This window comes from Rhipicephalus microplus, chromosome X, assembly GCF_043290135.1.
Source record: "Rhipicephalus microplus isolate Deutch F79 chromosome X, USDA_Rmic, whole genome shotgun sequence".
Lineage (NCBI taxonomy): Eukaryota > Metazoa > Arthropoda > Arachnida > Ixodida > Ixodidae > Rhipicephalus > Rhipicephalus microplus.
This window is the reverse complement of record NC_134710.1, coordinates 57665899-57678782: the sequence shown is the minus strand read 5'-3', so window position 1 is coordinate 57678782 and position 12884 is coordinate 57665899. Positions and strand designations below refer to the sequence as shown.

The 12884-nt window shown below is 42.4% G+C and overlaps 1 protein-coding gene across 2 annotated transcripts in view; it reads right to left on the bottom strand.

Moving 5' to 3' along the window:
• The window catches only part of LOC119176702 (uncharacterized), a 54471-nt gene that overhangs the window by 19016 nt on the left and 22571 nt on the right, over window positions 1-12884 (bottom strand). For both annotated transcript variants that reach the window (XM_075876747.1, XM_075876748.1), the window contains exons 2-4: window positions 10320-10858; window positions 5064-5190; window positions 1287-1405 (exon numbers count right to left, since the gene is read on the bottom strand). In XM_075876747.1, coding sequence (XP_075732862.1) covers window positions 1287-1405; window positions 5064-5190; window positions 10320-10858 — 785 coding nt within the window. The remainder of the gene's footprint in view (window positions 1-1286; window positions 1406-5063; window positions 5191-10319; window positions 10859-12884) is intronic.

The following is a 12884-nucleotide window of genomic DNA, read 5'->3' as shown; positions in this document are numbered from 1 at the left end:
GCTGCAAGATCAGTCGAAGGAAATGGTTTCCCATCTACATCTACTCGCATAAATTCAAGCTATCACACTCCTTAGGTGACTTAGTGACTGCTGTGATCTCCCACACAGCCCCTATATATATACTAATGAGCAATGTAAGAACACCTTTTTATTGATATCGTGAGCCCATTAATAAATTATTTCCAATCGAAGATAATGCGTAGCCTTCCATCACTAAGTGTCATGCGCTTCTAGAACAATCTAATATAGGTATAAAGGGATGTGATACAACAAGAGGTGTGTGAAACAACAGGAAATAATACTCTTCTTCTCCTTCCTTCCTTCTTATTATAAATGGATATGGCAGCGTCAAAATTCATCGGTGAAGATAGTCTTTAAACACACACACACACACACACACACACACACACACACACACACACACACACACACACACACACACACACACATTTTTAGCTCCGGCTGCACCACGAAGACAAATGACTTTTTTTTAAGTTTAAAGCCTTAAAGCCGTATATGTCGCGGCGTCGGGGGACGTGTGATGCAAAAAAAATATCATGAGGGAATGACAGATCGCCGCCAGAATTCGTGGCGTCATTATGACATCATGACGTTGTTTGACGGGACGTCACGTGATAACGTCACGTCATCGCATCGGGAAAAGGTGATTCGATCATAGAGACAGCGCACAACACTTTAAATGCAGCAAGCTTGCTAAGGGTGGTGGGGCACAATCTATACACCGATTGAAAATAAAACGAAGATGGCTTTCGCCTTCGAGTTGAATGCGTAAAAGACAGGAACGTCTGCGGGGTCCGCTGTGAATTCCTGTGTTACACAAGGAGATTACCTTGCTGAGTCATCGATGAACTTTCTTGCCGAACGAAGCTTAAACTTAGCATTTCATTAATAGACTGCATAAACTTAAGCTACTCAATATTCGTGTATTATGAGTAATTCTACGTAATTCAAAAAATTCTATAAATTTCTCTTCTTTAATCTCCTTTTTTTCTTTATTGTGCCAAAATTACCCTATTCTGTTAAAAACAATGTAATCACTTTACCCATCATGATTAATAGACCTTAATTGATCACTTGCATTAAGGGCAAGCTACTTGGCCAATCCCCCTTAATGGGTAAGAGCCAGAACAGAGGTATACAAGCGAGCAAGCAAGCGAGCATAAAAGTCCCTGTGTTTTTTTTTTTTCAGTATTCCTTAGCGTAGAGCGCGCATAGATATTTTGAGAGTATAGTGTACAAGAAGTTTGAACAGCAGGCGGGCTTACTATTTCTTCCATGTCCAGGGCGACGAAAATGACTGTGTAGTTGAGATCGCATTGGTGCGCAGTCAGCACACGCGCCGCCTCGAGCAAGGCGGCGACACCAGAGCCGTTGTCGTTGACCCCTGGGAATCACCAGCATTTGGTTTACATAAGTCAGAGTGCGTCATGGTACAAAAAAAAATGTCAGGAATCCAGACACGTGCGCAGGTGTAGGGAAACGTCAAGCGGAACGTCGTCTAGGGTTGATGAGTCCCTACCAACAAAAACTCAACTTTCAGCTGTTCTCCGGCTTACAGTGCATATTAAACCCGCCCATACATATCGATTTCCACAGGCTCAAGAGCTTCTCGAAAGACAATTAAAGCAAAAAAAGGAAAAAAAAACGTTTGCGCCCAATGGCGAATTTCCTCAGCCACTCTCCAGGCTCACCCACCCATTTCTTTCTTTCTTTCTTTCTTTCTTTCTTTCTTTCTTTCTTTCTTTCTTTCTTTCTTTCTTTATTTCTTTCTTTCTTTCTTTCTTTCCTTCTTTCTTTCCTTCTTTCTTTCTTTCTTTCTTTCTAATCAATGCAACTATCATCAGGCTTTTTCCTTATCCGTCGCGGCCCTGTTTAACCGCCTTAGCGCCTGCAAAACCCATCGACTTATCTATAACCTTGCAGCCCCAAACACAAAAAAAAAAGACGATAAGACAAAGCACCTTGGGCCCGTCATTTTATATCGTGTTTTCTGCTAGAAAGTTATAGACTAGCACCAACTATAGCCTATCAATGGATTGTGTTGAACCAAGCGCTGCCTCTATGCATAGCACGGCAGTTGGGTGTAGATTTAACACTTCTTGGGGTGTTAACAACCCTTGTGATGGTGTTTGCGCTTCGTAGCACACGTGTCTCGCGCATAGGCCACACTCATGGGTCACAACTATCAAGCGGTAGGTGACGTTGTGCTGGTGAGGGTTTATCACAACCATCATCATGGTGAGCGCGGTCACGCCTGCAATGAAACCTGGCGGCAAACCTGGGAGGCGGGCATGAGAGATGGGCGGCCCTTTTGGCGCGTGGTGGTTGGCTTGGCGCGAACGGTTGTCTCTTACGGTGTGTACGCGGTGCACGGCACCCCGGGTCACCTGCCGTGGGCTCTCGTGGTGAGTCGAGCATGGGCGACGCCGCCTTGTGTTTGTTATGTTTTTGAGTGTTGTGTAATATTGTGTAAGGTTGTTTTAGCGTGTTGATCACAAATGATTTATGTTAATACAGCAGGTGATATCGTCGTTCTAAAGGTAGTTAAAGAAATGTGTGTTGTTTTGGTTCAGTCTGACCGTTTCTACTGTGTCCGTGTGTTCTGAGAGCGGCTCTGGTTGCGAGACCCCACACACTAAAGCTCCCTCACTTCAAGTCACCTGCTGACAATGCACTGATTGTTGTAGAACAGGTGAGTGATTTGAAATATGCAATCATATCTTATGCACCACTGTATTTAAGGAATTCATTTCGTTGCACATATGTATTATAGTTGTAGGTGGACACAGGTGGGCAAAAAAAAATTGGAGCTCACACTAACATAAGAAATATGTTATGCTCTGAGGACTCAGTTGGACTCAGACTCACCTAAATTTTTGTCAACCGAACTAACTTGGACTCAGACTGAATGCTTTTTCATGACTACCAGTAGATAGAGTGCTGGTAGCAGTGTAGCCAGGAAATGGCACACCAGGCACGCCCGTGCCCCCCCCCCTCCCCCCCGAACCTTTTTTGCCATGACATAGTCAAGAGACGCTCTCTCCTTTTGCCCCTTTCGTGGGCATTTTTGGAAGATTGCCCAAGAAGATTGGAAGATTTTTGGAAGATTGCCCAAATAAAATAATTAAATAAAATAAATATAGAGTGAAAAAGACAATTTCAAAAAAAGTGCGTCCGCCCCACCCCTGGCTGGTAGTCGTGCTAAACTTTAGTAGAAAAACGCAGGGGTCGGCAGTGAAAGGTGCCGACCTCTATTATGTTTTGGTATTAGGGCTCGCTCGAATTCAAGTTGACTGATGTTTTACTCAGAGTGGCCAGTTCCCCCTATAAAAACAGATTTTGGTTTCTTTTATCATCCAGTCACTTGTATAATTTTCAAGCCACTTGTCACTTTTATTTAGAGGGGCGGAGCTTAGTTGCATTTTGCAGCAAATGCAGTTATTTTAATGAATATCACTTTCACCAATAGCACGTCTGTCAATGATTCTGTGTAGCTGAGTGCTAATTCAATCATCCAGTAGGGGAATCAACAAATGACGTTAATCATGCACTGGTAAAGGTGCGTTAATAAAAAACAGACTATTTTGGAGACTTTTTTAAAAGTTAGTTTGTTTTTGTTCATAGCTGTGCATATTCTAGCTGTTGCAATAGAGAAATTTTCAACTCCCTTTAGTGTATCAGTGACATTTTTATCATAAAATGCTTTCAAGAACGCGAGAATTCATCAAGTTTTCGCTGTTTCTTTTTTTTTTTGGGCTTCCTCGCGAAAGTAGCCCCGCTTTTTGTGGTGATTGTTCGCTTGTTAGCTCGGTATAGCTTATGACAGCTCTGGTTTTATCGAACCGACCCCACTCGAGTCCAGAATCACTAAAACTTTTTATTGACCGGACTCACTCAGCCACCTAAATACCACTCGCCCGGAATCACAGCCCGACCTGGGAGAGCCGACAATGAGCGAGTTTGCCGACCTATGTCGGCAAACTCGCTCATTGCGGCAAACTCGCTCATTGCGGCATGTCGGCAAACTCGCTCGGCATAAGAATGATTGTTGCAGTCTCACGTCCAAAAACCACGAGATGATTAGAGATGCCACCGGGAGTCCTCTTAACCGGAACTTAAGTACACGGACTTCTAGTATTTTGCCTACATCGAAAACGCAGATGCCACGGCCAGGGTTCGATCCCGCGACCTTCGGTTCAGCAGTAGAGTGCTTTACTCACTCGACCAGGGGTCTCAAACCCGTACAAGCTAGCTACGGAGCCGTAGTTATGAATTTTACTTCCGCAAAGGGTCAGGATAGTGAATAAATTAATATCTGGGGAAGGGGGTAGGAGTGAGAATAAACGTCATCTAACATGACCCTTTCCCGTATCTCACATATAGACCACTTTTGAAGGGGATTCGGCACCACGATTCGAGAAACATATCTGTACCGGCATCTTCACTTACTAAAATATGAACGCCAATCCTGAAGTATAAACTTTTTGTTCTGAGGTTATCTTCTAGCACAAGATGACGGCAAAGAATTTCTCACGAAAAAAAAAAAAAACGCTTAATCTCGTTTGCGTATCTTACCCCAATGAAGTGTTCCTAACTACGATAGACTAGTAAATAATGCGAGTCACATCTAGCAATGTCGCAAACAGACAAAAAGTCATAAAAAATACGGGACGAAGACTGTCATGAGGGGGCCGAGGGGCCGTAAGCAGAGGGTGTGCGGGCCGAACGTTCGAAACCCCTGCACTGCGAGTGTGCGAGCGATTAAGCTAAAAGAAATTTAACTTGTTTTCATATCTTGACGTCTTTTTGTAAAAGCCTTTGTTTCAGAGCGGCCCTTTTGACTGCATCTGCGTGCTGTCTCGCCTGTTGGGCGATGTCTTTGTTTTCTTATATTTTTTTCTGTTTGTTAAAGCATCACGTGGCAGTTCGTTTCCAAGGAAAAAAAAATAAAGTGAAGAAGGCCAAATTTCATTGCATTCTATTCACCATATCTTGCCCAGGAATATCTTATGTTTGGCAGTATACCGCAGCGTCATTCTCACCTTTTGTTCTTTTGAACGTATCGTAATGTGCTCCCAAAACGATCAGCTGGTCCTCGGCTGTTCTCCTGCGTTTTCCAGGGAGGACGCCAATAATGTTGACACCTGATGCTGTCTGGCTCTTGTCCATCTGCACAGCCGGATGAAGAAAATTCTTGTAAGACCTGTCGCTGCAGTTATAATCGATATTGAGTACTCAGGTTTGTGCGAATAATACGAACTTTCAAATACCAATGGAATAGTTCCTGTTACTCGATTCGTGTTCGACTCGGTAATCCACAGTTCAACATTATCAGGTATCCGCTGTTTTTTTTTTCCTTGTATGTCGCATAGCTGTCCAGTGCTCGTTACAAGTACGGGCATTATGGTCATGCAGGTTTTACACGATAATAGCAGCCGCAGACCTGTAATGTCGAGTTCAAGTAACTGCTTATACCTAAAAGAACATTTACACCGAAAAGCCCGCGACGAAAGACATGCCGATGTGAGGAGCAAGTGACATATTTTTCTTTTTCATTTCGGCATCTATTGCTATGCTTCTTTTTTGTCGGACTCGACTAATGGAGGTGGGGAAAGGAATGAGGTGCCCCCCCCCCCCTAATAGAGAACCCCCTGCACACTTCTGGACACGTGGACTGCTCAGGATGACTTCAGTGCAAAATAGTGGTAGTTGTTGCGCAAGAATACCAAATCTCTGAGCGACCCCACGGCGCAGTTAAATGGGATGTCATTAACTTTCAGTCATTCAGTGAGAATGACTCGCTCTTAGCTAGTCTGTATAAAAGGCTGTCCACATTTATCATGATCAGTCTTTCCATATTTGCGTCCATGCGGCCTTGTACAACCATATATACGTCAACATGCCATCTCCATGTTTTATTACTGTCGTCACCACGCGGCTTCAGGTAATAGAAATCAGTTTATAAATTATTACGTGTTTTTCAGTTATCCGGACGTCCACCAGAGAAAAATGTGACGCGTACAGGGGATGGGATGTTAATGTCAGGGTGTCTAACAATTTGATATTTCTAAATTCTCTGACTTTTCCAGGTTTCCCATACTGAATAAAAGCAATTTTCATGACCACCACGTCTGCATAGAAAACTCTGCTCACTGCAAATGAACCCTCAAGTAGTAAAAAATAAATAAAAAACAGGCGCTCTATATAGGTAAACATATTTACCCGACGCACTCAGAATATTCTGAGCGCGTGCAGTAAATGTGAAAAAATAAGTATATCTGGCCAAAATAAAAACCCTCAGCCAGGCAGTGAGCTAGTCAGCTGTTTGATGTTCAGGGTAACCAGGAAGTAAACACACAAGTTAAAAGTAACCGCAGATGAAAGTTTGAAGGAGCCTGCAATAGTCCGACATCGCAGTCGAAGCTGCTAGAAAACGCAGAAGTTGTGCTATCTAATGGCATCCGTTTAAAATGAGAACACGGCAGCCTGGCCGGTTCTGCTACTGGAGTATAGTAATCTATTTTACTATAATGGCTGTAGCGCACGCCGCTTAGAATGCTTATTGGATTGAATTAGATCGACCTGAACTGCTGTATTTACTATTGATGTGCATCCCCGCCTAATTTGTGCACGTCCAAAATATACTTTTCAGCAAAAAATAAATAACTGCTACTCTCGTATTCTGTGTACCCCACCTAAAAAAGAGTAACGACAACGTTGCAAAGAAAAAAAAAGCCATACTGCAAAATTTTCTTTCTTTCTTTTTCGGAAAAGCACATGCATCTTTGTATTAGTATATGTCTCTGGGCTCTGATACTTGAAGTGCAACGAAAGTGCTTGGACGGCTGCAATGAAAGCTGGGGACAGTGAGTGTTTAAAGTGCCGGCGTTTGAATACGGGGTGGCAAGAAGGAAGCTGTAGAGGTGCAACAGCTTCCTCGATTCCTCAGACGAATCACGTATGTCGGCACGTTACCTTGATTAACATACTATCCTGTGGACGTTATGCTGAAAAATTATCGCAGATTTATTTAAACAACCTCACGAAACAGAAATGAGAAATTTAGCTGAAGTTACCCAAGTGCTACCCTTGAATCACGTGCTACCAGCAATAAGTGTGCAGCTGAGGAGGTTCACTGTTGCATCACCAATAATAATAATAATAATAATAATAATAATAATAATAATAATAATAATAATAATAATAATAATAATAATAATAATAAAAGATAGATAGATAGATAGATAGATAGATAGATAGATAGATAGATAGATAGATAGATAGATAGATAGATAGATAGATAGATAGATAGATAGATAAATAGATAGATAGATAGATAGATAGATAGATAGATAGATAGATAGATAGATAGATAGATAGATAGATAGATAGATAGATAGATAGATAGATAGATAGATAGATAGATAGATAGATAGATAGATAGATAGATAGATAGATAGATAGATAGATAGATAGATAGATAGATAGATAGATAGATAGATAGATAGATAGATAGATAGATAGAAAGCATGAGTAGCCCGGCAAGCTTCTGCTGATGGCCGTTCTAGCCTAGACAAACCAGACGGCCTTCAAGCCGAGCAGAAATGATGGCCTAGACTAACATGCATAAACTTACAGACGTGAGTAAGGTTGTGGTTCAAAAGTCAGATATGCCGTGTGATATGTAAAAGAAACAGACATCAAAAGAGTGTATGTACCAACATGGAAGCTAAGGAATTCTTTAGCCAATGTGAAGGACAAGTTGCCGAGCAGAAATTTGCTTGGTCTTGTTTGCGCCATAGGCTGCCACAATTGTGACGACCAGAACATCAGTGAAACTGGTGATTTCAAGAAAAGAGTTAAACAACACAAGTTTGACGCCAGGAAACTACGCGTGGCCTCGACTGCTCTTGCTCTAGGCGAAATCTACAGACCACCAAATAGACTTGTAAAACTTGTGTGTTCTGGACAAAGAAAAAACGTGCATCTTCCCACGGGGGGGGGGGGGGGAAGGCTCGAGTAAATGCGTCACGGAGTGGTGGGGGTATTCGCGTGAATGTTGCGTAATTGGGTAAGGTTTAGTACTGCTTAATTGTTATTTCATCTTTATTATTCGTATTTATTGAATGAAAGAACAGCGTTGCCTTCAACGAGTGGTGGGACACTGTTGAGATGTGTCCCACTAGTGGTTGACAGTACTGTTGCTTCCATCGCATCTACTCGAGACAAGCAAAGCTCCAAGTCAAGCGAAAGTCAACTAAAGACGCCCTTGACTGAATTCCGAACGCCCAATCCAGTGCCTACATTAATGGCGTGGTCAGTGAACGGTTGTGCCGCGCGAGCAGTCACTTTTTACTAGCAGGCGCTGCCTGCGCCTTGCGAGGCGGGAAAGAGGGGGGGAAGGGGCAACTGTTGGCACGAGACGCGAGCAGGCGCAGTAGGGGTGTAGACAACACCGCCAACGCCGGATTTGCGAGTAGGGGCGACTCTAAAATGCTCCGCAATTAAAGGAAGCTGGAATCATGCCTCCATCTGGAATCCAGATACAGATGACTCTACATACCCTGAAAAGGTGTGATGGGACGCTTCTGACAATGTACTCTTCCTGCGTACGTCACATATTTAGGCATACTTAAGTACGCTGTGCTTTCTTGTGGCTTTAATTGTGAAAAAGGCTTCGTCTCATATCAGGTACTGAAACGTCAGTAAACCTTGTGTTCTCAGAAGGAAGAGCTGTATTCAGAAGCAAGAGCTGTGCACTGTCTTTGTTTTGTTTGTTTTTTCACACGCCTTCTAGCAGCTCACTGTGGTTGCAGCTGAGAGAAGCTTTTTAAGCTTTGATCAATGGTAATGCTTATTTTTGCCATGACCTAGCCAGGTTTTTTCAAAATTAAATTCCCTGAATTTTTCATGACTTTTCTAGAAGGGTCCAAATTCCCTGACTTTTTCAAGTTTTCCAGGTTTATAGACACCCTGTGTATTTAACTCAGCAAAACCTTTTGCAAAGTAGCTCCCTTTGTGTTTACCAGCTCTTTAGAAATGCAGCGATACTCAAAATTTGATTGAATAACCTGTGGTCATCTTTCTGAAATATCTCTATTCGAATCGACTTGAAAATTTCACCATTCTGGTTTGAGCACCTCTGATATAGCAAACCCATGTACATCAGCGAAATCTGCATAGAAGAGTTAAGAATTGGCGTTCTACTCATACAACGTGTCTTCGTTCTTTCCAATTTTATTTTTTTCATTGTCCTGTAAATGATTTTGATTAATTTCTGCTGGCGTCGTTGCATGTCAGCGTTATTACACACGCTCGCAAAACATCACGGACTTTCAATAAACAGCTCTTTGTAAGACGCCCTGATTTTTGCGCTTTCCAATGGCATAGCCACAAACTAGAACTCTTTTTCAGAGGAGAGGGTGGGGGGGGCGTTCTTGACTGGCAGAGGGAGGCCAGAAGGCTGATGTCATCGCACGCCGTCCAACGTGAAGAATCCCTGGTGCACAAAAATATAAATACACTGACACACGGACAAAGAGAGGCAACGATAGCAGCACATTCATATTATGCATTCATACCAACTGGCTCCATCTTGCAGTATTACCTTCTAGCACACTCAAGTATTACTCCAGAAGGAAACACATTTCTGAATCTAAACCCCCCCCCCTTTTTTTTTCCCCTGATACGTGCTTGCTCTTTGTCCGTTTCAGGCCATGTTAGGGACTAGTTCAAACAGGGACCGAGAGTATCGCACAGACAACAAAGACGACGACAGATGTAGACACCTCAGCGATTGTTATGTGTTCCGTCGTTTTTACATCTACGTCGTCGCTACATCTTCCGTCGTCTCTGTTTTAATGACGCTGTTTTCTTTTTTTCAGGTCATGACTGAACACAAACTAGCTCCTCTTTTCTGTCGATTCTCTTCTATTAGTTGGTCATAACCCATTTTGGCCATTCACTGTGCTTTTAATCACTTTCTAAGTTCTCACTGGTTTGATAGACGGCCGTGATACGTGATGTAATGTGTATGAATGAATAGGCGTCCAGCCGGTCACTATTGTGTTCTTTTTCCTGCCTGAAAGCAACGCTTTACTATGAAATAATCACATACCGGAACAACACTCGTCAGCGGTGGCTTTCGTGTGTCATCAGTAAACTGCTATGCAACAACATGATGCGCGATAAACTGAGGGGAAATCACTCCAGGCTTCACAAATCGAGCGACACTAAATCGAAAATAACACGGATCGTATAGATAACGTGGTTCAAAGTAATCAGGTCAACATAATTACCACATCTTTGTAGAGCTCCCCGGTGAAGTTTTGGTAGTGGGTCTCCAATCCGTAGCCAAAAAATTCATTGAATATTCGCACCCTGGCTATTTCCTTCAGGTGCAAGTCCAGGTCGTTTCTCATATCACTGAGGAAACCTCCTAAATGATCCCTCAGTACTTCGACACTCGACGTCAATGGCTCAGTTCTCACACTTTCGTCCCGGTCTGAGGTCCTGGATTCCTCAGTTTCGGCTTGGTCAGGCTCTCTCGACCTCCCGTAGGGGTAACCGTCGAAGAAAGGCTTATGGTCAGTGTTCTCAGGACTGTTTTGGGACTCGGAGGGATGCACCGAGGTGAAATACTCCTCGTCGGTGAGTACCACGGTGGTTCTAAACGGCGCTGAAGGCCTGCGTCCAGAGCGGGCTTGTGTTATGCTCCAAGGCCGATGTCGTGGCCACGCCGGCTCCACAGAATGCACGATGGGGCTGGCCACGGATCGCTTCGGCATTTTCAGCAGATGACTGAGGCTGCTGGGAACAGCGCATGCGTGGGTGTTCCCTTTGAAAAGCAAGAAAAGTAACGTTGATGAGACCATGTGTTCTCAATACAACGACGGGCAGATCAACGCAATACGAAAATAAATGTCTAATCATGCGCGTTCCCCGATAGCCCAGTGTACTTGTTCGCTTCCCTCATGAACTAAACAGCCCCAAACACACGCTAACGAGAGTCGACTCTTGTTAATTCGATCCCGAAGGGACCTTTGAAGCTTGTTTGAATTATCAAGAAGTTTGAATTATCAGAAGTTCTCAGATAGACGAATCTGGGTGAGGTGACATCACACATTATAATTAGGCATTGATTTGATCACATTTAAAAATTTCTGAAGTAGTTTCTTAAAATTCTAACTGTACGCAATGAACAGAAAGCAGAGAAGTAAAATCCACAAGTTTATTGAAAATTTACTGCCGATCAGACCTTTTTTAAAAAAATCATGAATTGTTGATTGATTGATTGATTGATTGATTGATTGATTGATTGATTGATTGATTGATTGATTGATTGATTGATATGTGGGGTTTAACGTCCCAAAACCACTGTATGATTATGAGAGACGCCGCAGTGGAGGGCTCCGGAAATTTAGACCACCTGGGGTTCTTTAACGTGCACCCAAATCTGAGCACACGGGCCTACAACATTTCCGCCTCCATCGGAAATGCAGCCGCCGCAGCCGGAATTTGAACCCGCGCCCTTCGGGTCAGCAGCCGAGTACCTTAGCCACTGGACCATTGCGGCGGGGCAATCATGAATTGTCAACTGCTTCCTTGCTAGATATGTGATTTCAGCACAGAGCTCTCTATACCAATTGAGAAGCATCACCACAGTTTACCATGCGTGTGCTTTGTTTCAAACATTTGTTTACTAGCAAAGCTTTTTTTTTTCTTAAAGGCCTGAGGTGCTTATTCTTCATTTTTAGACTGTTGGGAATATATAAGCCATGGAAATTTTTAAATAGTAGTGGGCACCAGCAGATATTTTCTGGTATAGAAAAGTGTGTATATATATATATATATATATATATATATATATATATATATATATATATATATATATATATATATATATATATATATATATATATATATATATATATATATATATATATATATATATATATATATATATATATATATATATATTGTTGTGGTCAAGCAAACTGTCTCTCGATTCGAGCAGAATATTATGAATGTTGCACAAACAACAATACAGAAAAAGCTCATCAATTAGAATTGGGAGCTCCTAGTAAAAGAAGTCAGCCTGATCAAAATATGTTTCAAAACTAAAAACCAAACCAACTCTGCTACAGATGCAAATGGAAAACACTGAAACAGCAGCATCTCTCGGAAGATGACAATTCGGACGCTGCCTTGGAGCTCTGGGGCAAGTTGCAAACGATGCTCATGGGGTCACGACAGAAGAAGCGCAAGCTAATGCCTATTACTGATTGCTTTTGATTTTCATTGCGTTAACTATATCATTCAAATAAAATTGCTCTGGAGCATGAAAAGCGTCATGTAGTTCCACATTAAGGCTCACTGCTGACATGGATGCATATCGGTGCTTCTTCCTGGCGTATAACTGACTGACCAATTAATTATGTTCGCTGTGAGAGCTGCATAAACTTAATTTAGGAAATATTTGCAGAAAACGCGTAGTACTACTCAATTCGCAATAACCTGTACACAGGTGACTTCTTTGGTTTCTGTCATTCGGGCAGTCACGCCCGCTTGTTCGGATTCGGCTTGATTGGAGCATTTTGGTAATCTCCTTCGAGTTCGAATTAACGTGCTTTTACTGTATTGCTCCAAGTGTTCTTCGGGCATTTGTATAATGTGTTGATCCAATGGATCAGTTTCAAATTGGCACTTTGGAAATACTTGTTCAAAAATAAATCGAAGCGGTAACGATTTGAGATATACGAGCATGAAGGAAATAACGAAGCTGCGACGCAGACTATTAATTTACTCGCAGCATCGAAAACAGGCAATACAAAGGTATGTGTCGTTTCCACGCCTATTTACCG